The sequence below is a fragment of the Wyeomyia smithii genome, chromosome 2 (genome assembly GCF_029784165.1).
Source record: "Wyeomyia smithii strain HCP4-BCI-WySm-NY-G18 chromosome 2, ASM2978416v1, whole genome shotgun sequence".
NCBI classification, from domain to species: domain Eukaryota; kingdom Metazoa; phylum Arthropoda; class Insecta; order Diptera; family Culicidae; genus Wyeomyia; species Wyeomyia smithii.
In genome coordinates, this window is record NC_073695.1 from 77441693 (window position 1) to 77466057 (window position 24365).

At 36.4% G+C, this 24365-nt stretch overlaps 4 protein-coding genes across 31 annotated transcripts in view; 2 read left to right on the forward strand and 2 right to left on the reverse strand.

Moving 5' to 3' along the window:
* LOC129725096 (potassium voltage-gated channel subfamily KQT member 1-like) overlaps positions 1-9048 on the forward strand; it is a 612086-nt gene extending 603038 nt beyond the window's left edge. For all 27 annotated transcript variants that reach the window (XM_055680533.1, XM_055680531.1, XM_055680530.1 and 24 more), the window contains one exon: positions 39-9048. In XM_055680533.1, the coding sequence (XP_055536508.1) occupies positions 39-293 (255 nt within the window). In that variant the 3' untranslated portion in view covers positions 294-9048. The remainder of the gene's footprint in view (positions 1-38) is intronic.
* A 3628-nt stretch (positions 9049-12676) lies between these two features.
* Positions 12677-14075, reverse strand: LOC129722492 (peflin). The gene is made up of 5 exons (XM_055675947.1): positions 13976-14075; positions 13797-13916; positions 13493-13739; positions 13288-13431; positions 12677-13227 (listed from the first exon to the last, which is right to left on the reverse strand). Exons 2-5 carry the CDS (start codon positions 13806-13808, stop codon positions 13001-13003), a joined length of 630 nt encoding a protein of 209 aa, XP_055531922.1. The 5' UTR covers positions 13809-13916; positions 13976-14075; the 3' UTR covers positions 12677-13000.
* Positions 14076-16661: 2586 nt separating this feature from the next.
* Positions 16662-20191, forward strand: LOC129723581 (presequence protease, mitochondrial). The gene is made up of 4 exons (XM_055677895.1): positions 16662-16907; positions 16970-17852; positions 17914-18978; positions 19035-20191. Exons 2-4 carry the CDS (start codon positions 16987-16989, stop codon positions 20131-20133), a joined length of 3030 nt encoding a protein of 1009 aa, XP_055533870.1. The 5' UTR covers positions 16662-16907; positions 16970-16986; the 3' UTR covers positions 20134-20191.
* A 745-nt stretch (positions 20192-20936) lies between these two features.
* LOC129723582 (eukaryotic translation initiation factor 3 subunit J) lies at positions 20937-22850 on the reverse strand. Of its 2 annotated transcripts, XR_008727774.1 has the most exons (7): positions 22663-22850; positions 22423-22514; positions 22192-22302; positions 21832-22135; positions 21631-21770; positions 21382-21565; positions 20937-21306 (listed from the first exon to the last, which is right to left on the reverse strand). XR_008727774.1 is itself a non-coding variant. In XM_055677896.1 (6 exons), exons 1-6 carry the CDS (start codon positions 22676-22678, stop codon positions 21503-21505), a joined length of 726 nt encoding a protein of 241 aa, XP_055533871.1. In that variant the 5' UTR covers positions 22679-22850; the 3' UTR covers positions 20937-21502. The 2 variants fall into 2 exon arrangements, 1 of the variants encoding a protein (XP_055533871.1); XM_055677896.1 differs by having other exon boundaries at positions 20937-21565.
* Positions 22851-24365: the final 1515 nt, after the last annotated feature.

Genomic DNA, 24365 nt, shown 5'->3' on the forward strand with positions numbered 1-24365 from the left:
TTCAAATTCATAACAATTAATTTTACTTTGATCTCCAGGTCAGCTCCGCATATGAACTCCACAGGTTGGACAGCAGCGAAGACTACAAACGATCCCGACTGGGAATAGCCAGTACTAGTAGCTGCCCCACTACTAACGGTGGCTCGAACACTAACAACAACGACGCCGACGGCCGACAACTTGTTATCCCATCAACGGCAGCCAGCGGCACCACGACTGGCACTACAATGGATTCACTCAAACCGGAAATGACCCCACAGCGGCTTCAGCGGCTATCCTCCGAAGACATATGAGAATGGCTGAAACTATCCCCAACGATCCCACTTAGTTTGTGCTGCCGTTGCTGCCACGACAGTCTCCTTTCGTTTCAATCTGCGTTCGAATATGTTTTCCACGAAATTCATCTAATGATTGCGATTTTGCTGGTTCTCTCGTTTCCGACACCGACAACTACTGAGGATGGAAAAATGATAACAGCCCATAGGGTACACCAACTACATCAAAAGAATTCAGGAGAATGCAGCATAACCGGAAGTCCCCGGCACCCAATAGTAACGCTTAGCCACCTCCAAACGTATAGGTTTAGAGTACATATTCGTTTAAGGTAACCTTTCCATTTCACCCACTGATTGCAAAAGTGAAGAAGAATGACGATTAGATTCTAGATCAAAGAACGTTGCAGCATATTTCGGATTTTCTTTCTGTGCAATGCTTTAATCCGTGACTATTCCTTTTAATAGAAGCGTTCATGGCATGATTTGAAGTTTCCCGTTTCCTCCAATCATGCTGGTTTAAAATACTATTTAGAAATAAATCGAGAGTCCGGGCGTTTATCATTTCAAACATCATGGAGAACAATTTAAAAGATACAAAATCAACATGCCATCACGCTTTTAGAATTTAAACTTTATGTTAACTTCGAGAAATAACTCGAAGTGGTCCAGATAAAATCTGACATAAAACTTTAGCAAACCATCTCAAAAATATGATATTCCAATTTGCACTTGAATATACTCTCACGGTCGCATAATCTATTGTCGATCAACTATGCCAAGGGCGTATGGTTTCCCACTTAGTTATGAATAGCGATTAGTTTTTGTTTACTTGTTATTCAGCAGTTTTTCTAACTACCACTACTATATTCAAAGCAAGCACAAAAATGACAGTATTGTGATTTCCGATCGAAACTATCCTCATGACAGCTCGTAAGTCTCGAATATGATTGGTGAATGTAGCGAAGATTTAGGATTCAGGCAATATTAGACTATATTTGCGCACGTAGGCACTAAGCTAATGAACAGACGAAACCCAAACAGTAAACACAAGCGAAGACGAAACACTCGGTGAGGACGAAATGCAATTCCGTTAGTAGAAAACATTCGAGAAGTACATAACATCAAATAAATGTTCCATGACGAGCAAATCGATGCATATATTCTTAACGATAAAAGGCCAAACGCGGATTTCGTTATAAACAAACCCACTCTTTAAAGTGGTGTTTTGTAACAAAAAGAAAAAAAGAGTAGCAAATTTTACATAACACAGAAATACACCTTAAACAATAGTAACTACCACAGATTGTAAGCTAGACATTCGTAGAGTAGATAAATAAGTTAAACTGCATACAAACATGTCAATTATTAATTATAAAGCGACGGACAGTAGATAAGTAGAGTAATGCTGGTGATAGTAATAAATTAATAGGGACTATGTAAAAAGATAAATATAATACCGAAGGCCGGTTTCAAAGCGTTCATGAATACGCCACGTGCTCTCTTTACTTGCAACTCGAAATATAATGTACATATAAATAAATACGAATATATTAGAACAGATTACAGAGTTTCCCCTTGTCCATGGAATCGCAACATAACAGCTAGTTTTCGTGCACGAAACAAAAGGGTTTGACTGAAAATCGTAATCTCAGTATTGCAAGGAAACGCACATACACGCACACAAAAATACAAACACGCATACATACACACACATACACTCAAAATTCAGCCTTTTCCTCAAATCCTTTAGAGCCCTTCGGATACCGAAAGCTAAGCAAACACAAAAGACAGTTGAATACCAGAAACGATTCCCTAGGCGATTGGAACCAAAACGGGCGGCTAACTCCATCGGTCGAACACACAAAGTAAAATAGAAAAGCAGAGAACCTCTGTCATTCAGAATCAAAAACATCTTCCAGAATTACCTAATTATCACGTGATTATTCAACCGAACGGTGAATGGATTCTCCGTGGAACTCATCACCAGAAAATCAGATTGACAAGGGGCACGCAAATCAAACGTGAAAGACAATGTGAAGGATATTATAGAACGTAAGCATAGAGTAACAAACAAGACAATAATGTCCTGGTGGTAAAAATTCTTACGAAAAAGTATTACTCTCCCATATATTCTAACGAGACAAGAAAAGAACACTAACGTGCAGGAAGAAGAACTTCGATAATATTTTCTCGATTTAGTATGCGTTTCTTGCGTTATGATTAGTACCACCTTAGAGTTGAATATACTTTGTTTTTGTTAATTAAGTTGGATCCGTTACTGCTACAATTCTTTTTTGTTTCAGTTACACTAGTTGTAGAATAAAAGTTGCTACACAGTACTATTTTTTGTTTCATTTCTTCTCTACCTTTTGTTCGTTGTAGACATGGTTTTAAAGTTCGGTAAACGAAGTTCAAAAACGCAGCAGTTGCCATGAGTAGTAACTACAATTTTAACATTGTGATATACAGACCTCGTTCGATTTTGACACGGTTCAATTTTGGTAACATAAAAACATTGGCCGTGTTGCCACCAGTTACCATCCAAGCGTTGAATTGAATTTTCGCTTCAGTCCGGTAGGCATCGGACAACACTGTTCGGATTGGTTATATAATTGGCTGTTAACCCTCTAGTGCCCAATGCCGCCATTTGGCGGGCTTAGTCGAAGTTCCAAAAAGCTTCAATAAATACTTAAAAATGTTTCTAATGATTCATAGTGATTTTATCGAAGTCCGTTTAGAAATTAATTTGGGCACTAGAGGGTTAAATTTTCTTTTCAGTCCGGTAGGCATCATAAAAAAATTTAAATTTGGACGTATTTCCAAAATCGAACATGGCCTGTGTATATTGTTTTAATCATTTGATTATTTTTATTATATTCTCGATCCTTCTTTATCAACAGACTGCACAGGAGCTTCTTAGTATACTGAACAATTGACAACCATTTTACCAACACTAACGGGACACCTGCAAAAATGACCAATGTTAAAAGATGGTGCTGTTCCAGCGGAATTTTGCTTATTGATCAGGAAAACAATAATCAGTTGCCTTCTGTACATCTTATTCTAACTTTCGAGTACTTACCTAACAAACAATTTTGTTGAATTACAGCTTATAAAGCTGCTATTCGGTGGACTTCGGCTGAATTAAAGCCTAATAAGCTGTCATACAACAAAATTGTTCCCCGGGTACTTTCACTAAACGCAATCTATTTTTGTCGAAAAACATGTTTTTCGACAAATTGCTCCACCAGAAAAAAGCACAAAGCCCACAATGTAAACAAAGTTACCATTAATTGTCAGAGAAGTGAGGTTAAAGAGGTTTGGTGACATGGTCTATATTGAGGTAAAAGCTAAGGGCTAGATACCTTTTATAAAATATAAATATAATGTTACTCGATATTGGTTGATATATTTTGATATTTGTCGTTCATCTGTCAATTGACAACCCTCCAACCATTATGTCACTTCAATGAGCTATGATATAAATAGAGGAGTGCCCTAAACTGCAACGATAAATACTTCGTTATATTGAATATTGAAAATATTTCACAATAGATCAATAGTGTCTTGCCCCTAGGGTAACAGTTAAGTTTTATTTTTAATTCTTTGTTGCAATGTTTAATTTTTTTCATTCCGCAATCTCTTAAGTCGACAGTCTCGAGTATAGATTCAAAAAAGAACCGACGAAAATATATTACATCGACCTACTTTGTAAAGAGGTTATATTATCGAGGTACGACTGCAGCATCTTTCCCGACTGCAATAACTTAGTTGACCTCGCATTCCCTCAACCCTGCTTCCACTGAGTTTAACATTCACTTAGCCTCGTATCGTAACCTAACATTACGAAAAAAAAGCAAATGTCACATCATTTTGCCAGCGGTCTCATCAGAAAAACTGCACTAAAAACAAAATAAAAGCAGGAAACCTCATATCTAATTGACCTCAAAACTATCGTATCAGCTATACCCTGAATGCATTTGGTGTCTACTTGGTTTCAGGTGGATTTCCGCCAAAAAAGACATGCGCCCAAACGGTTTTTTTTTTTTTGACGTGGGACTACGTCTTTCTTCACTATACTAAGGTACCTTCTGTGAAAACTGGATTGAACATGTAACGTTTTTGGTTGGCGGAATGGAAGATTTTAGATGATAATAGCGCTCAAACAACTGTTCCGATTTCAATACTTAATACACCGTTGGAAAGCAAAAATATACAAGATTTGTATAACATGATATTTTTAGTTACCATTTTCTTATTACTCCGTGAAAATTGCGGAAAAGTTTGAAGGTGGAATATCCACATACATTTTTCATACGATTGGTATATTTCCCTAACGCAGACTTCAAAAACATAGACGAAATGATTTCACGCCTTCAGTCATTGGCTAGCGATGCCAGCCACTTGGCATCGCATTCATCACCCAACGTAAGCGACGAAGAAAGAAAGCAGAGATGCTTCCACATGATTGGTTCTTGCTCCAATCACCCAAGTTCTCCACACTGAGTGACGCTATAAAAGGACATTCCGTGTTGAGAGAAGATAATTCCCTGGTCGACCTGGTTGGACCCCACCAGTGGTAATCTAATTCAGATATCGTTTCCAAAATTTCAAAAACAGCCCGAAATTGGACGTGAACGGCACTGGGGACCATTGGAAGCCGTTGGAAGGGACCATTGGAAGACTTGGAAGCCGTTTGGGTGCTGCCGATAGTATAGGTATAGTGTGTCGTATTCGTATATCAAGCGTATGTGCCTGAGTAGCGTGTGGGTGTGAATAAATATATAAATAAATGTGTGTTTATGTGTATATGTGTATGTGTGTGTATATGTGTGTGGATGTGTGTTTGTGGATGTGTATGTATATGTGTATGTGAATGTGTGTGTGTGTATGCGTATGCGTGTGTATGTGTATGTATATGTGTGTGTATGTGTATGTGTGTGTATGTGTGAATAGCGTGTATGTGTATGTATGTAAGTGTGTATGTAAGTGTGTATATGTGTATGTGTGTATCTGTGTGTTTGTGTGTGTATGAGTATGTGTGTATGTGTGTATGAGTATGTGTGTATGTGTGTGTTTGTGTGTATGAGTATGTGTGTATGTGTGTGTGTATTACGTGTATGTGTGTATAACATGTGTGTGCAAAAATGCATTTATCCGAGGTAAATACATTTATGACAGTACACTTGTATAGGCACCAAGTTAATTATTTTTCCTATTAGTACTTCAATTGGTATTTTTATGGTAGTGACCATATTTTTATGCTAGTTACTTTCAGCACTGAGCTTTTTTTGTGTTTATTCTTAACATGGAATTGTCCAAAATTCATATTTTTCTAATCAATTTAGCAAAACAAAGCTTTCTCTTGCGATTTTTTGAAAGCATGTGAAGAAGTTTCTTAAGTTTAGGCAAAAAGTGATGAGAAATTACATGGGACTGTTATGCATTTATGGGCAGTTCATGTGGGTATTGGCATTTGTATGCTGTGGTATATGACAGGTGTATGTGGGTTTTTGTGAAATGCTCATGGATTATTTTGTATGGTATTTGTACGCTTGGTGTGTGTTATATACTATGGTTATGGCAGAATTTCATTTTTTTCTTATTCAATTTTTTTGGTTTGTAACTATTGAAAAAAAAACACTATTGAAAAATGCATATTTTACCCCACCGCGTTGAACACAAACTCAGTGCGTTTTATTTAATTTTCTCTCAAATCTCCACAATTTCAGATTATGTCAGTTGTTGATTTCGTTTAGTATGTTAAATAGGTTAAATAGGTAAGAAGATGTGGTAAGGCGATATCCATGATTTACGTAACACATAAAACCCAATTTTTCACCAGCTGCCTCGAATGTCTGTCTGTGGGAATACAATTTTGTGAGTAAAACTTGTTCTGGGAAGGAGGCTGCACGATGGAGCTGGAATTTTCGAGGGGACCTTTTTCTAGAAGACAAAACTTTTAATAGGGTACCGGCTCTATTTTCGTCAGGTCTTACCTATTTTCGTCCGGGGGGTAAATGATGTCCTAGAGCGTTTGTTTCTTGCTTGATGGTTCTTCATAATGCAGAGTACCTCTCTGCAAAATATTAGTTCTCTATGACTTCATTAACCCCCCGGACGATAATAGGTAAAACATGACGATAATAGAGCCGATACCCTACCTACCGCTAAACAAAATTCGAAAAGTTGATTTCACATGATACTTATTATTTTAGGTTACTCTCTCTTCAATGTTCTAAAAATTCACATTCTTTATCCAACATGTTGCTGCGTTTCGTCTCATTGAAAATTTATACCCATTATTTCATATTTTTATTTTCAGCAACATTTACCACCAAATGAAGTACCTTCGTTTGAATTGAACATTATTTCAGTAATTCCAATTACCCGATCGGTTACAAACAGTTCGATTGGAGCTACGTCAGTAGTCAGTAGTCACCGTGTCCAGTTAACTTGATTTCAAGTTATCTTCGCATTTTCAATAAAAATTTCAAGTCAAACCGCTTTTTTCAAAGCCATCGATCATTTTGAACCATGAATCTGATATTGATCAACTTTCTAAAAGCATCCGATTTAGAGATAGTTCCCATTAAAGTTCGGAAAATTCGAATGATTCACGAAAATACTTTTTTTTCTAATGTTGTTCGGAATGAAAAACTCAGAAGTTGTACCTATCTATCGTCTACCTTATCCTCAAATAGCAATAAAGGCCTTCAGGAGCTCATATAAACGAACAAACAAAGGGATGAATTCATGTTTTTATTACCCTTTTTATTTAAAGTTAGTCTGTAATCATTACGCAGGATGTTTGTTGTTTTGAAAACCGGTAATGTCAGCGGAGTATTAAGTTATTCTCAGAGTTGTTCCGTACACTAAAAGCTTCGCCTACGAATTCTACCGATCAAAAACTATTGAGTCTCGGAGATATCAAACTTATTGATTTGGTTTCAGACGTGTCAAGTTTCAAACAATTCAAATGGTATATTGTTACATAATTTAATGATTTTATAATAAAACAAATTATATACTTCTTTGCTACAGCAATTTTTTAGATACAATCAAAAAGCCTGCATAATAAAGCTAGACCAAAGTCAATATAATTCACTATAAACCTTTGAAGAAAAAGATTCAAATCCTGTACATATAGGCAAAGACAAAAGGCGGATAAAACGTTGTACATTTTCAAAATCAAAAGGGTCAAAAAGTTTTAAGAAAAGCTGCAATAAGCCGAAAATCAAACAGAAACCCAAATCAAAACATGTAAATAAGGCGAAAGCGAAGCATTAGTAGATGAAGCTACTTTTCGATAGAAACGATATCCAGTGATCGTAATAATACAAGACGTACAATTTGATTCAAAACCATTATTACTTCATATCAGTAGCTGTTGCAATTTCACTGGATTTTCTGTCAATTCAGGCTAATTCATAATTTATATATGCGTCTCCGTAAAGCCAATCCGTCCTACTCTTTTGTAACAGAAAACACGAGGTTATTTTCTACCAGCAAAAAAAATTTCAACCTTAACTTATAACCACTTTGCTTGAATTTTGTAATCAACACAATTTTAATCACAAGATGTAGAAGAATATATAGCCATAAAAAGTTCATTTATATTACACATCCAATTAGCACGTACCAAAACAAAATATAAAATAAGAACATTTACTGAATTTAATTAGAAACATTTTCATGTCGATTCCAAAAGTAGCTAGCGAGTTTGAAGCGTTTTTAGACAGACACATTGACTAGTCCACATCTCAATTTAATAGAAAAAAACATCTTCTAGATAGACCATGTAACCATTTCTGTTGAAAACACAAGATTGTTGCGTTTGATTATGTTTCTGTCTCATCAACTTGAATATACATGATAACTTTAACTAAAAATAAAGGGATCACAAAAATGGTACAAGAGCTTTACATAAAGGATAAGTTAGGAAAAAAGAATTAATCCTATAATAAAAATCATTACCAAATTATCGCGCCTATTAGATTTTTCGACCAAATTATTCATCATACTAATCCACTCTAGCACCATTAAATTGTTGGCACAAGTGAAATTCAATTCAGTATAATGATTAGAATTAAAATGCCATTGTTCAATATGGTTAGAAAATTCACAATGAAATGCGGAGCGTTCAATGCCTTAGGTATTTGATATTAATTATTTCTATATTATTATTCAAATTTTTTTCCATCCATTAGGGCAACTTCTAAATTTTTGAATTTTAATTGAATTCGTTAGTTGATTCTGTATATATGTAGATATTTAAAAAAACGTTTATATCTGCAGCAAAAATGTACATATTCGAGGTATGGTTTTTCAATTTCGCTTCCATTCGAAATTATAAGTAGCAGCCAGAGCACAAGCGTAGTTAGTTCTTCATAGTGGAATATAAACGAAGCAGAAGATATCGATGCTAAATTATATTTATATATCTATTAAACACGGCCAGAGTGAATTTTTACTATTCTTTTATTGTTAAAAAAATGTGATAATACAAAAAATACCACAAAGTAACTAGAAAGAAAAGAATATATTATACTGTTATAGAAGTGCGCATAACACGTAAGCTCGCAAACGACAACAATGTACAGCAGTAGTGAAGAATACAGTTTAAATAGCAGAACTCTACTATGTAAATATATTAAAACTAGCAGTTCAAAAAAGCTTACCAAGCCCACAAGCGTTGTACTTCACACAGAACTGGAAGTCCACAAACAGCAAAGTATGCAAGTAATAAACAAAAATATCTTAGCAAAACAAAGTGTTCTTATCGATGAGTCCGGAAAGGAGTCCTTTCTAAGTACGCTGAAGTCTTTTCTACCTGTTCAACATGGATGCCACAGTTTTTAAAAATTTGTTGAACCCACGTCTACGATTATTTCTCAGATTAAATCATACTCTTCAAATATAATTCTCTTTTCTTCTGTGTATGGACTGTTCCGAAAATTATAAAAACACTTTAATTCTCAAATAATATAAAATATATAGGATATTCTGATCATTGTATTCTCAAGTATGTTCTTTCTAATTTCAATCCAATTTGCATTACTTTTCGAAGAGTACGCGAGATCTCTAACACCACTCATAACCTGCTGCACAGTGCTTTTCAGAACATTTTTACCACTTTTGGACAATCTTCCTTAAATTTTTCAACATTGCCCGCTGATTTCATATGTTCCCTCAGCTTCTCTTTTTTAAGGCCCATGAAATTTCGATTGGCCGAACTCTAGGATAGTTTGGTGGGTTTATCTCCTTTAGTACACATGTAACATTGTTGGTTTTATACCACTCTGGTGCATCTTCATAGTAATGACTGGAATTAAAATCGGGCCTAATGATTGTACGATTGTTTTGCTTTTTAATCAGATGTCCAGTTGGCTCCTTAAAATATATCGATACATGATAGTTGTAGCCAATTTTCCTGGGAAAAAATCTTCTGGAGATCGTAAGGCGCTACGATGCTTGTAGGAAAAGTTATTTTTTGGGTGAATAACTTTTTCTACAAGCATCGTAGCGCCTTACGATCTTTAGAAGAGTTTTTCCCAGGAAAATTTCCTATAAATATTATGACATGTTTTTAGGAGCCAACTGAACATCTCTAGAGAATCAGTTTTGAAATAGTGGATTTTCCCATATAAAATCGTATGGAAAATTTAAAAATCGGGCGCAAAAATATAGTTCCACCGATCGATCTGAAAAATACACAGTTGTTTTAAGACCCATAAGTAGGGATACCATCCGTCCTGATTTAGCAGGACATGTCCTGATTTCGAGACCCATTTGGAGCGTCCTGATTTATTTTTCATATTTTAGCATTTGTCCTGATTTTTCTGAATTATGCCGGATGTTCAGAAATGTTGAAAATTGTTCAGTACTTTTACTTCGACTCCGGAACGAAACGGACTTATTTCGAACGTTTTTTTTTCGGTTGAATTTTGACGAGAGAAATTGTCTAGTCGTTGCAACCCTCAACTATCTGACTTTTGTGTCCTAAACTGCCGGTACCCGCATAACTGTCCCATACTGATTTTGGTCACTTTTGAGTTATCATCGGGAATTGACCTAATTGTTATCATATTTTCCGGAAAAAAATTAAAATTGATACTTTTGTATGGAAAAACATGCATAGTGGTACAAACTGCAAACATATAATTTTGCTCCAGATTAGTGTATATCGGATTATTTTAGGCATATAGAAGTATGTCATTTAATTACCTAGACTAATGTTGTTTTTCGGTAGTACAATCTACGTTGCCATGATACTGATGGTTGCTGGCTGAATTTATATGTGATGGGTCAAAATATGCGAGTACTTTTGAAATGTACCCGCAAATTTTGTCCCATTATGTCTTTTTTTCAAGTTATATAACGTAAAACCAATTCCATCCATGGTTTTTTGTTCTCAATGATAAACTTGTGGTGCCATGAAACTTTTATGGTCATTGGTTCTGGATGTAATTGCTGTAAATTCGAAAATTCACGGATAATATTAAATCGCCGTTTTCTCAACATGTTGTTTTTCATTATGGGACAGTTATCCGGGTACCGGCAGTAAAGCTATCCAGCTTTTTACGCACCATGATGGCGGTCGCTATAATGCGTGTTCGTAATATGCGAACCTCTCTGCTTACGTCAGTTTTGGGATTTCTGAGGTATTGGCAACACAAATGTTGTCAAATTTATTTCTCTTTTGAAAAAATACGTGAAGACTTCAAAATGACGTGAGCAGAGTTGTCAAAATGGTGAATGATTTAATACGAACTTTGCATTTTAGCGTCCGTCATTGTGGCGCGTAAAAAGCTGGATACCACTTTTTATATATCATTTGAAAAAGCCGCGTTTTCTGAACAAAACGTGATTTTTAAAAAAATGTTTATCGTTTTCCTTCGATTTTTTAATGAAGAATAAAAACCTGCTCTAAATGACTTAAATGACATTTCGCACTAGTACAGTATATGGGGGAACTGTCAATTAAGGTATTTCGAGCAGTTTGTTATTCTTCATTTAAAAATCGAAGGACAACGATAAATATTTTTTTGAAGCCACGTTTTGCTAAAAAAAAATTGCATTCTTTCAACTGATGTATAAAAAGAAGAAAACCGTGTAAAACTTTAGGACTCAATTTTAAACCGTTTACGCGTGCCTCATGTTCTAGGTATCTTCTAACGCCCAATGTATCAAAGTTGCAAAATTGGATCGTCCGAGAAATACTTCAAATAAATAAATGAGTGTTTTAGCGTATTTTGAAGTGCAAATCTCAAATTACGTGTTTCGTTTATTGATACCTCAAACAAAGAAAACACCCCATATCAAATTTGTACCGGAAAAATTTGTCCTGATTTTTAACCCCGACCGAATGGTAACCCTACCCATAAGGAACACGAAAAGTGCCTGGGAGCTAACATTTATTTTTTGTCCCACCCTAGCTAGTAACTACCTTGCTTGCAAACACTCGTCCACGTAGTTTTTGCTATTCATTGTGTCAATCGCAGAGTCTTATTTATAGTCCAATTTTATATAGGTTCTGTCATCCATAATAACACATCATTCAGTTTGAACTGCTCCGACACTCCACTCACATCTTCTTCTTTGGCTGATTTTTCAACGAAATACCACTCCCGGTGCCCTGTTTACACACCATTCGTTTTCTTCGGTCGGGAGAAAGGCCAAGTATTTGCAAACTTCTGCGCGAAACGTTGAAAACAGACAACATCTGTTCCATTTGGATGTGAACAACAGGACGCAGCCAAATTTTGGCCGAATGCTGCACGATGTTGAAATGGCGGTCAATTGTTAGTGTATTTATGATTATCGGAACAGTCTATACTCCAAAATGTGTTTTGTTATTCTCTCGAATATTTTTTTTTGTGATACAAACTGTGTATTATATTCGAGCTAGTCTATAATTCAAGAAAACTTAAAAGTGGTTGACCTAAAAGTTGAATCGAGCTAACCCAATAACATGAAATTTAAACTAATTTACAAAGTTTTGTAACGATCAAAGAATATCTGAGGAATCATTTGAAGGCAATACAAGTAACGAACATCAACAGACAATCCGTACATTCTGCATCGGTAAGATACAAAGGGATAAGATACCAAATAGATATGCAAAACATAAATATAACAATTCTTTTTCTCACTGAACGCCGTTGAGTTCATAAATCAAGCACCCAAACTCACCCTAGCACAAATAAATATATCGCAGTAAAACGATTCCACATCGTTCATTTGCAGTGGGAAGATGTAAACAATGACGATCAGCATATGTTTGTCTGGAATCCTAAAAATAAAGACTGTACCTACTACTAGAACTACCTGCCAGCAGCTCCAATGTTTTCTCTTTGGGAAGAGCGTTAGACAGTACATTATTGCAATAATTACACAGAAAAAGAAAAGTCGTTTTATATATCGCTAAGCATGATTTCATAGCCATCATATATATTTTTGAAACCAGCATAGATGGTTTCAGCTTTGCAATGTCAGTTTTGGAATGCATACCACAAATTCTTATACACACAAATTAGAAAAAGTAGAAATAATACCTTAGTATCTTATTACCTGCTCGCGACTGAAACTGCTGATTTATAGTTAAATGCAACAAAACTATTTCTAATTTGAGAACATTGTTAAAATTGTATGGTTCTGATTTAAACTTAATATGACATTATCACTAATGGTGATGTAAGTAGGCAGACGTGGCTAATCATCGTTCAGGTTGAAGTAGTCAAGGCAATATTTAGGAAATCCTCAAAGCCAATCGTTATAACACCCTTTTGTTCGGTATCTCGCGACCTGAATGCCTCAGTAAAACGTTGAATTTGGACACATGTTACGATAAACTGATCCACGGAAATCTCCTTGCGTTGAACAGGATCGTTTTTCGCAATTAAAAATTGAATGAACTGAGGCGAAAAACGGAATCCCATTTGAGATAGAGCTGAAAAACAAGGTTTGCCTTGTTACTGATAACAGAATGCTCGCTAAAATGTAATTGAACCTTGAGATAATTCGCCTTCCTCGATATGACCAGAGGAATCACGGTCGTAGGTTTTGAACGTCTGCAACCATTGATTAATATAGGCATACAGTTTCTCAAACTCATAGATATCAATCGTGCCACTACGATCTCCGTCAAACATGCCTGAAATTCAAAGTTATTTTTTGTCGTATATACACGTCAACTATGATAACATGGACATTACCTATCATCAGTGTGCAAGCAGTATCCGAAAAATGATCACCACGGCCATTGATTAGTGCTGCCTGCAGTTCTTTCGCGTTAATTTTTCCGGAGCCATCCTTATCTACACTGCGGAAAATGTTTTGAATCTCCGGATTTACACCTGGTTGCGGTGGAGGTGCGTATCCTCCATATCCACCTGGGGCCTGTCCTGGATAACCACCCTGTGGTTGGCCATAGCTTCCGTACTGTTGTCCCGGATATCCACCCTGGAATGTTTCTATTCGTCAGAAAATATCAAATCTGATGCGCTTAACATACTCTACCTGATACGCCATTCTCAGCGTTCTATCAATGATTCAGAATACCTGACTTAGTTCTATCCAACAGCACAGCGTTACAATTGTAAACTCCAATCGTTCATTGATAAATGGAAATGGTCTAGTCTGTAAGAGTGAATAGTGATTAATAATCATTGAAAAATAAACGTCATATAATTGAATACCTTCTTTCCAACCAAAGTATATTGAGTTATGGTATTTGAAATTTATAATAATATCGAACCGTGGTTAGGTATTTATGCGATTTAAGACTAAGTCGATTGGTATAGACAACGCTGCTCGGTGCTCCTATATGAAATCTATACTAAGTACAAACTCACTTTGATAATAAGAATTATTTTTTTCGGTTGTTATTACCTGAGAGTTATTACCTTACTTTGTATGAATTTGCTCCGTTTGCACAGCCTGCACTTTTAGCATCGATTTATCGTTATATCGAATATCGATGTAGTATCGCCCAATGCTTCTAAAAGTTTTCAACTAGCATTGGCTAAAATCTGCAAAGGTATCGATACTCAAGGATCGATCATTTTTTTCTGGTCGTATCGATACCAGGTTGATATTAAACGCAAACGAAGCATTGATATCAGCTGTATCGATATTCTACCCGCTACTTAAAACAGGTCTATGAAAAGCGGCAATTTTTTTTATGTTCATTACCAGAGGGGATTCACTGCTGTCAAATTTCATATATGTGTGTGTTATTGCAGATCAACTCTGGTCCATGACGTTTGTTGGTCCATGACGTTTGTTGGTCCATGATGTTTGTAACTATGAACAATAATGGGGGAAAAATGTGAATAGCTAAACAACATTCATGAAAGTTTTCCGCGGTTTCTCGAGTTTCGATGAAAAACATTCCAAATCTATAATATTTCGCATCGATCGATTTCATGACCAAAAGGAACAAATATGTTGGTTACACGATTTTTGACAGATAGATCCCCCCTGTTCATTACGGTCAGTCAGAGATGGCAGATGTTTTTGAAAAAGTTTGCAACTGCTCGAAAAACTGACAAAATCTGCTTGAAATTTGAAAAAAAATCTGGCCGTGATTTGAAAAAAAAAATCGTTTGCGTAGGCAAAAGTCTGCAGAAATCTGCAAAGATTTTGAAAAAGTCTGCGCAAGTATAAAGAAACTCTGACAAAAACACAGAAATTATGGAAAAACTGCAATTATTTGCGAATCAAAAATCTGAGTTTTGCAGACAAATCTGCACATTTGGTATCCCTGCGGTCAATAGACCTAATGGGAATTATATGTCATATACAAATCAGTGCAATAGCATAAGCGCGTCTGCGGCCTGGTTTGAAATTTCGGGCAGCACAAAAGCTCTGGCGTTTTATGGCCCTGCAGTGTTGAGAATTTTCAAATAGGGAACAAGAAACATTCTGCAGTGCTTCATAACGGTACAAGACATCGACCTAATTTAAGTTAAGCTTCCGTATTATGTTTAGAGTTATCCGTTTTACAAACAAATCACAATTTCTGGTGAAAATGTTGCAATTTTGTCTTTAAACTGATCACTCTCTTTTGAATAAGCAAAAAGATTTTAGGACGGTTTTCTTAGTAATATTTTCAACTCAATTTAGTCATATTTTACGCGTTGTCATAAAAATTTGAGGCGAAACCCCCGCATAAAAAGACTGCTTTATAATTATTGGAATTCTAAGCCATTCACCACGAAATACTTCCGGAGTGATTCGCGATTAGGGCTCAACTAACAAAATGTAAACAAATGGTTTTATTACACTATTGGTTTCGAGAAGACTTACGAAATTCATGGCAAGAATGCTTTCTTTTGTATAAATCGATAAAATTATTTAAATCAAACTTTTAGTGAAGGGCGATAAAGCAATTTACCCAAAAGAAAAGATACTTTGGAACTAGGCCCTTTACATTGTTTTGAATCAACGGGCTTATTTGCGAAATATTTCGTAAACAGGCGAAAGTAAAGGGCGGATCAACTTTTGTTTTAAAAATAAAGGCGCATTTAAAGGCGCAACTGAAAAAAAAATAAAAACAAGGCGAAAGAAAGATGGGCGTATCTCGTTGTCAGAATGCTTTAAGGCGAAATAGAGGTGGGCGAATCTCATTGTCAGAATGCTTTTGGGCTCATTAAAAAAAGGTTAGAAGAAAAGCACAGATTTAAGCCATAAATGCACAAATTTAATGTACTGACATTCCTCAATGTTTATCTTTTGTTAGTTGCGCCCTTATCGCAAATCACTCCGGACTCGTCAGGTGAGTGACGCGGCGATTCCGGTTTTGCTCTGCTTAGACAGTATTGTCAATTGCTAAACAATTTTTCTCGCAAAAGGCATGAAAGCCATCTTAGAAGTGCGCGGGTATATGCAATCTCTTGGTGACTTTTACAAAAAGAGTTGAATTTCCGCTCAGCTTGTTTAAGACATTCAGGCAATTGGTCGTATCCGTAAATTCTCCGATTTCATAGTTTCCCTCCAGTATGGAAAAAATATCGGGGCGAAAGTATCGATAGCTTAATTTATTATTCATTAAAGCCTGTAGTACACTCTTTGTCTAATGGTCAAATATTTGACCTTCTGACATAATGGTCAAATTTATTTGGCATCATGGTTGTTGTTTGCCCGTGTTTGCCCCATGTTAAAACTCGAGAGTGACAAACAATTATCTTTGACCAAATTTTTATCTGTCAAAAAGAGCCATATATTTGACGCTTGGTCAAAGAGTGTAATACAGGCTTAAGACTTATCTTTGTCAGATGAATGTAATTGTACAAATAAAAAAAATATCAGCGTCAGTTGCATCGATAAAAAATTCCGATATTCAGGCCCCGCGGCATCGATACCGAAGGTATCGATACGGTATCGGCCAATGCTATTTTCAACATCAAGACTCAAAGATCAGAAAAAAATAACATTCTGCCGCATTTCTTCAAATTATCTTGTTTATTTTGCTGAACCTAGCGGAAAGTAAATTAGCAAACAATTTACTGTTTTTATTATTAGAGAAGCGAATGCACATTGACCGCATGCACGTCAACAAGACTGATGTGAAATTTACCCGTTTGTTGTGCAATCTTGTAAAGAAACAGCAATTTTAAACGGATATATGTAAGTAATAAACTAATAAAGTTAGAGTTATGTAAGCAAAAATAACACGCTACGTTTTGCAGTATATCCAGCCTTAAAAATGCTTCGTCAACTATCATGCCGACACCATCGTAGTTTGAGGAGATTTCTCTCGACTGCTTCAGTCCCGAAAGTAAATCCGGCTGTTCTTTCTTCCGATCGATATAAACCCGGTAGCTGCTACAATGGATTCGTTTGCACCCAATCTCAATTCATTGCCGATTTCAACATGACTGCATATATGTTCCAACACGAACGGACCGGACTGGAATATTTGCATATCGATCGGAACGACCCAAACAACGTGTTCTCTGTTAACTTCCGTACTACGCCTTTCGACTCTACTGGACTCCCTCATATCCTAGAGCACAGTGTCCTTTGTGGTTCACAGCGCTTCCCGGTACGAGACCCCTTTTTCAAAATGTTAAATCGCAGCATGGCCACATTCATGAATGCTATGACTGGTCCGGACTACACGATCTATCCATTTTCATCGATGAATGAAGTAGACTATCGTAATCTTCAATCAATCTATTTGGATGCTGTTTTTCGACCGAATTTGAAATACCTGGATTTTCTACAGGAAGGTTGGCGATTGGAACATGGTGATTTGAAAAACCCAAACTCCGATTTAGTTTTTAAAGGTGTTGTATATAACGAGATGAAAGGAGCGTTCTCAGAAAACTCAGCCATCTTTGGACAACAATTTTTCAACAGAATACTTCCGGACCATACCTACGGGTATGTGTCCGGCGGTGATCCATTGGAGATTCCTAGGCTGACACACCAGGATTTGGTGAACTTCCACAACAAATACTACCACCCAAGTAATGCAAGAATTTTCAGCTACGGGAATTTTGACTTGGATAAAACAATGGATTTCGTACACCAACAGTATTTGAACGATTTCGAAAAAATTGACTCCAGGTAAAAACATTTACTTTATAGTGTCTTTTGCGAATGTTTTCTAACACTTTTCTGCTAATAGTTATAGTATAATACCACCTCAAAAACGATGGCAAGCACCGAAAAAGACTCACATCAAAAGTCGATTCGATAATATGGGAGCACCTATAGAGAAACAGAACCAAATTGCCATCGGGTTTTTAATGCCGGACATTACTAATGTTTATGAGTCGTTCCTAATGTATATTTTGAGTGAGCTGTTGATCAAAGGTCCGAATTCGTACTTCTACAAAAGTCTTATAGAACCTAACATATCCGGAGGATACAACCAGCTAACCGGCTTCGATCCCAATATTCGAGATACAATGTTTGTTGTAGGTCTGCAAGACGTGGCAGTAGAAGACTTCGATCGTGTACAACAAATTTTCGATCGTACGATAGATGAAGCTATCGAGAAAGGCTTTGAGAAAAATCATCTTGAAAGCGTTCTCCACCATATTGAATTACACATGAAACATCAATCTACGAAATTTGGATTAGGTTTGCTGTTCAACTTGACACCACTCTGGAACCATAATGGAGATTTGTTCAAATCGCTGAACATAAGCGCGCTTGTACATCGATTGAGAGAAAATTTGTTTAAAGATCCACAGTATCTGCAGAAAAAGGTTGAATATTATTTCCGTAACAACCGGCATAGACTGACAATGACAATGTCCCCAGATCAGCAATACGAAAAAACATTTAGTGAAAATGAAAGTAAAAATTTATTAGAAAAAACCAGCATTCTAACAGATGATGACCGAGCGAGGATTTTCAGAGAAGGACTCGAATTGTCGGAAGCGCAGAAGGCAATTCCAAATACGGAGGTTTTACCCTGTCTTAAGCTTGATGATATTCGCAAATCAGCGCATGAAAACGATATAAAGTCGTTGATAGTTCAGCATGTTCCAACACAATCCTGTAGAGTAGATACTAATGGTGTGACCTATTTCCGTGGAATAATTAGTGCAAATGAGCTGTCAGTTGATCAAAAGCTGCTTTTACCATTGTTCAACGCAGTTATTAATCAATTTGGCACGAAAAAATTTAATTATCGCGACTTTGACCAACTGATCAGTTCAAAAACTGCTGGTATCCATTTCAGGTAAGTTGTCTATAACACATTGCTGCCCAATTATTATTTTACCTTTTCTGTTCAAGTACTCATCTAGTGGAAGATGTAGATGACAACGGCAGGTACGAGTTCGGTGTTTTATTCGGAACGTACGCTTTGAATGAAAACGTCCCAGACATGTTCAACATCTTGCAGCAGATCCTTACTGAAATTGACTTAACGGACGTGTCTCGTTTCGAAATGTTGCTGGAAAACTACCTATCCGAACTATCGGTGGGTATTGCACAATCTGGCCATTTGTATGCTATGCAAAACGCAAACGGATTAGTCATGGAATCGGGGCAGCTTCGCGAACAGTTAATGGGCATCGAACATATTTCGTTTATGAAGCAGCTCTGCAAGAATAACAAACCAGAGCAGGTACTTGAAAAACTTCGCTCCGTTGCGGATACTCTTTTCTGTAAATCCACATTACGTTGTGCGCTAAACTACGGACACGATATTGAAAAGCAAATTCTCGCGGAATACGAACGCTTCATAAGCAATATTCCACCCAGACATCCCGAAAAAGCAACCTACAACATTTCTAAACCACTTGCTTTACCAATTAACCGTCGGCATACAGTGATGAACATTCCAGTCAATTACTGCGCCAAATCAATTATGGCAGTACCCTATTCTCATGCCGACTATGCACCACTTATAGTTCTGGCAAAATTTTTATCAGCGAAGTATCTGTTACCGGTGGTTCGCGAACAGAACGGTGCTTACGGAGCTGGAGCAAAGATCACCTCTGACGGATTGTTTAATTTCTTCAGTTATCGAGACCCCAACTCACAAGAAACATTAACCGTATTCGATAGTGCTCATCAATGGATGGAGAAATCACTTCCCAGCATAGACGAACAAGCGCTGTTCGAGGCCAAGCTTGGTGTGCTTCAACAATTGGATGTTCCTATTGCGCCTATAGATCGCGGTATGGATCTGTTCCGGCACGGGATTAGTGAGGAAAGGTTTGAAAAGCATCGAGAAGCCGTGTTATCCGTTACCCGCGAACAGCTGAAGGAAGTAAGCAATCGTTATTTGAACCCATCAGCAGGCACGATAGTCGGAATGAGTGTGCTCGGTCCAGAGAACGAAGAACTGAAACAATACGGAGGCCAATGGAGCAGATGTGAGCTTTAGTTTAATTTCCTTCATTGAACATCAATTCAATGCAAAATAAAATTGTTTTCATTTAAAATGTTTGCTATCTGTTGGTTCGTTTGAATGCCGATTTATCTATCTCTATCGAAATTGAGATAAAACTTATCCCATTCATTTGAACCGATGTTTTTTTTTTTTCAAAATTCTGATAACACTGATAAAAAAAACGAAAAAATTGCCCTAAAACTAAACTGATTATCGTTTCTTCGTTTACGTTTGCGTACCAGTGTGTACACCGTTCAACCTTTTTTGTATCAAATGTTGCTCGCTTGTCCGGCTATAATTTTCTAACGACTCAAATTTTATTGTTATTTGCGTTGCTCGATAGCAATTAAGTTTATACCAAATATCCATCCACACATCAGTTTCCCTCGACGCACATCACAGTTAAACGTTATTTTTTATTTTGGTCACATTCTTTGTCTATCTGGACTCTTATCCCGTTATTTATTTCCATCCCCTTAGCTCGTATCCAGTCTAGGGAAGCAATTGCGCTAGAATTTTAAACAAAAATTGGTCTTAATGCGTCAGCTCCAGCATTTTGGTATGAGCATTTGTTCGATTGGGTCACAGCTGTAAATTCTAGAACAATTGTTCTTACAGATACTCTTAGTCAAGCCAATCACACGAGACTGATATTTTTTGAATCGAATCAGAAAAAGATAAAGTGTGTTGTTGACGATGGAGCGGGCGAAACGTGGACAAAACAAGTACCTCAAGTAAGCTCTTTATCAGAACTAATAAAATGATGTTTTAAAACATGAAAGTAATGAACAACGATGTATCTTTCTGACAATAAACCGAGAGTTCTTTTATTTACATCAAGTAGGCTCGATACCAATAAAATCGACTCGGCAACAGTCATCCTTCCATTGCGCGGCGATTGATGGGATGTCCTGTAGAACCAACTTACTCTTCACTTTCTATGCCTACCCACCAGCATTATAAATCTGATAAAAACAAGCTTTCTAAAATATAGAACAGTTTAATGTTATCTTGCTTGACTAACGTCACAATGAAACAGAGATGCAAAACGAGCTGGCTGTAAAATGATTCTTACTTGGCTAACGTTAATGATTACGTTGTTTTTGATTTGATAATTTTAATAAAGAAACTATAAAAGCTAAACGTTTTCTACGGAGCTGCTAGATCCTATTAATGATTATAGTAGAGCAAACAAATCTATCAACGATTATTCCTGCAATTGATAAACCGTTAACAATTTACCCATTGTTAGGTTGAAAATTAATTCCTGTTCTATTTTATCGCAGTTCTCCATTATTTGCTGTGCGAACTTCGGAAATATGACGAAATTTATCACGAACGTTATCTCTCTCCGAAGTGAATGTTACATGAAATCGTCATATTCGTCGTAATCATCGTACTTTGTTGGATATTCATCAAAGTTTGTCTGTAAATTCAATGGACAGTAATTATTCTTTAGTACATAATATTACATGCAATATTAAAACTAACATTTTCACCATCCATTCGTAGTCTAGCTTTGATTTTACCACCTTTACTCTTTTTGGGCTTGTCACCCTTCTCCAATTTCTGTTTCTCGAGGTACAAATTATCCAAAGCTCCTTTCACTTTCCTAATATTAGCAGATGGCACTGGAAAAAAACACAAAACTTTACTTACTCTTACATAGTAATAACTTGATGCTGTACTCACAACTAGCAAATATTTTCATGACTAGCTCCTCGAGGAAGTTTGGATACTCCGGGTCGTTTTTAAAATTGGAGAGCTTCTTGTTAATCGCTTCAGCCAGTTCGGCAAATTCTTCCTTATTGGTAGGATACATTCCATCAATTCCACCAACCATCGTTGTTACTCCGAAGGTGTCCATGGCATTCTTTAAGTCCGACTCTTCCTGCAACTTTTGAAGCCGAAGTTTTTCGGCCAGTTTTTGCTCCTGAGTCATATTTTCTTCCGCCTGTTCATTTTTCCGCCGTTCTAGTTCTTCCTGTTTTAGCTTCTAAAATTTCAGAAATAACATTATTTATGAATTTCGTTTATCATAAAGTTTGTTACTTCTTTTTCTGCAATTTTTTGTTGTAGAGTCTTCTTCGGTTTCGCTTTCGGAGTTTCGACCTTCTCTTCATCCTTTTTTTCTTCTACTTCATCCTCGTCTTCCCAACTGTCCTGTTTTTGTTAACGTTGGAACAGAAAAATAACAATTAGATTCATTTCTTAGCAGCAACATTCTTGCAGCATTATTCAAACACAAATTCGGAAAATATCTTCAAAAAGCATGGAACATACCTTGACATCTTCTTCTTCGTCCTCTCCGTCCCATTTATTTGCAATTGGCTTCTTCGCTGGAGGTACAACCTTCCCCTGCTCACTCAGTTGCTCTAAAAGTGAAGATATGCAATAAACCATCGTCCTCAACCAATCGCATGCATCAGACTTTCGAGGACACGCAACTCATGTGCTAAAGGAGCAGCTTGATTGCGAAATTTTCTAAACATCATTAACTGAGCAGCTGGATGAATTACTTACCCCAGTCTTCTTCCATTGTGAACAACGATGGTTTTTCTTTGTTCACAGCATATAATCAGCACTTTTAGAAATGAAAATTAAAGATTTTTGGCGATATTTACTAAACTGGACACAAAAAGCGAAAGTATCGTCGTGGTAATTTTTTCTTACAATTTTTTACCTATGTCGTGCGGTGTAAGGGCCACTCGTGCAATTTTGACAAACGTCAACTACACCGAATAGATTATTTACACCGTTTCATCTAACTGTAGATTACGTAACATTTAGGCGAAACTCAAAATTTTGACAAATATTTTTTTTCAAATCAAAAATAACAAATTTCATGCAGGACAAACTCGATGATAGTTCACTTAAGGTAATATCCACCCAAACAATATTTTTTCTGGGCATTTTTTTGGCTTAAATCATGCTAGAACTATCCTAGAATCAAAATCCATATCGCCCAAGTACTGAACTTAACTCAAAACTCGTTCAAATCAATTTTTTCCGAAAATTTTTATGCTCCAAAATCACATTTTTCGTTTATTTTAGCGATGCTCGTTTTTTTAATTTCGAGGCTTTGAAAACTGGTAGAAATTACCTATGATCGATATCGTGTTTCAAATTTGATGTATAGAGGTTGCTGCGTCAAGTTTTGACCGTTACAGCGTCTCTACAGCACAGAGAACAGACATTCATGTTTATGTAAAGAAATTTGAAAATCGTGTGTAAAAAATTGAATCAAAATACGTTAATACACTAATGACATTTGTCTTGTGGTGCACCAGTTGCACTGCATAAATATTGCTGTATCGATATTTTATCGATATCAGTGCTTGGTTTGTAAGCAGGGATGCCACATATACAGATTTTCTGTATTTTACAGATTTTTTAACTTAAAAAGCAATAGACCATTTTACGAACTGACAGGTGTCACGGATCCTGCTGATATTGATGCTGCTTTTACGTGCGTTATGTCAGCGGTTCCGAGGTTTCTGTCGAAATTTCATTCATTAATTGAGTGCAGAAACCTCTCGTAAAATGGTCTATACAGAATCTGTATTACAGATTTACAGAATATTGCCAAAAATACAGATTTCACAGATATTTTTGCTATTCCGTCAAACTGAAATAAATTTCGAATGTTTAATTCGATCCAGTGTACCTAACGATTATTCGCACTAGATAAACTTTGATGTGAGTATACCTTTTTCTTTTGAAAATTTTAATACTACACGCTCGTAAGTAATAACTCTAAAATGAGTAACATTTGACGCATTTTCGTAAAAAGTGGAACAACTCTAAAATTGAGTAACTCCACAAATACTCAAAACTGAGTAACACTAGGCGTCTTTAAAAATGAGTCATTATTACTCAAAATTTAAGTACGACATTACTCATTTTTTGGGTACAACTCAGTTTCATTACTGGCTAGAAATCCGCCACGACCAATAAACGATACCACATATTCATCAATAATTTTACCTTGTAATAATAGTAAACAGTTATGATGCCTTCTGAGGCGCACACAATTGAAAAACATATGTTACAAACTGAAGCACATTATAATCACCTTTCAAAATGGACGTCGTTACTGCGACGTTACTCAGAAAGAAGTTATATGAAGGGAACCCAAAAAGTGAGTCAAAATTACTCAAAATCAGAAAGGACTTCTACTCATTTTTTGACGTCTACGAACATCGTTCTAAACTGAGTCAGAGTTT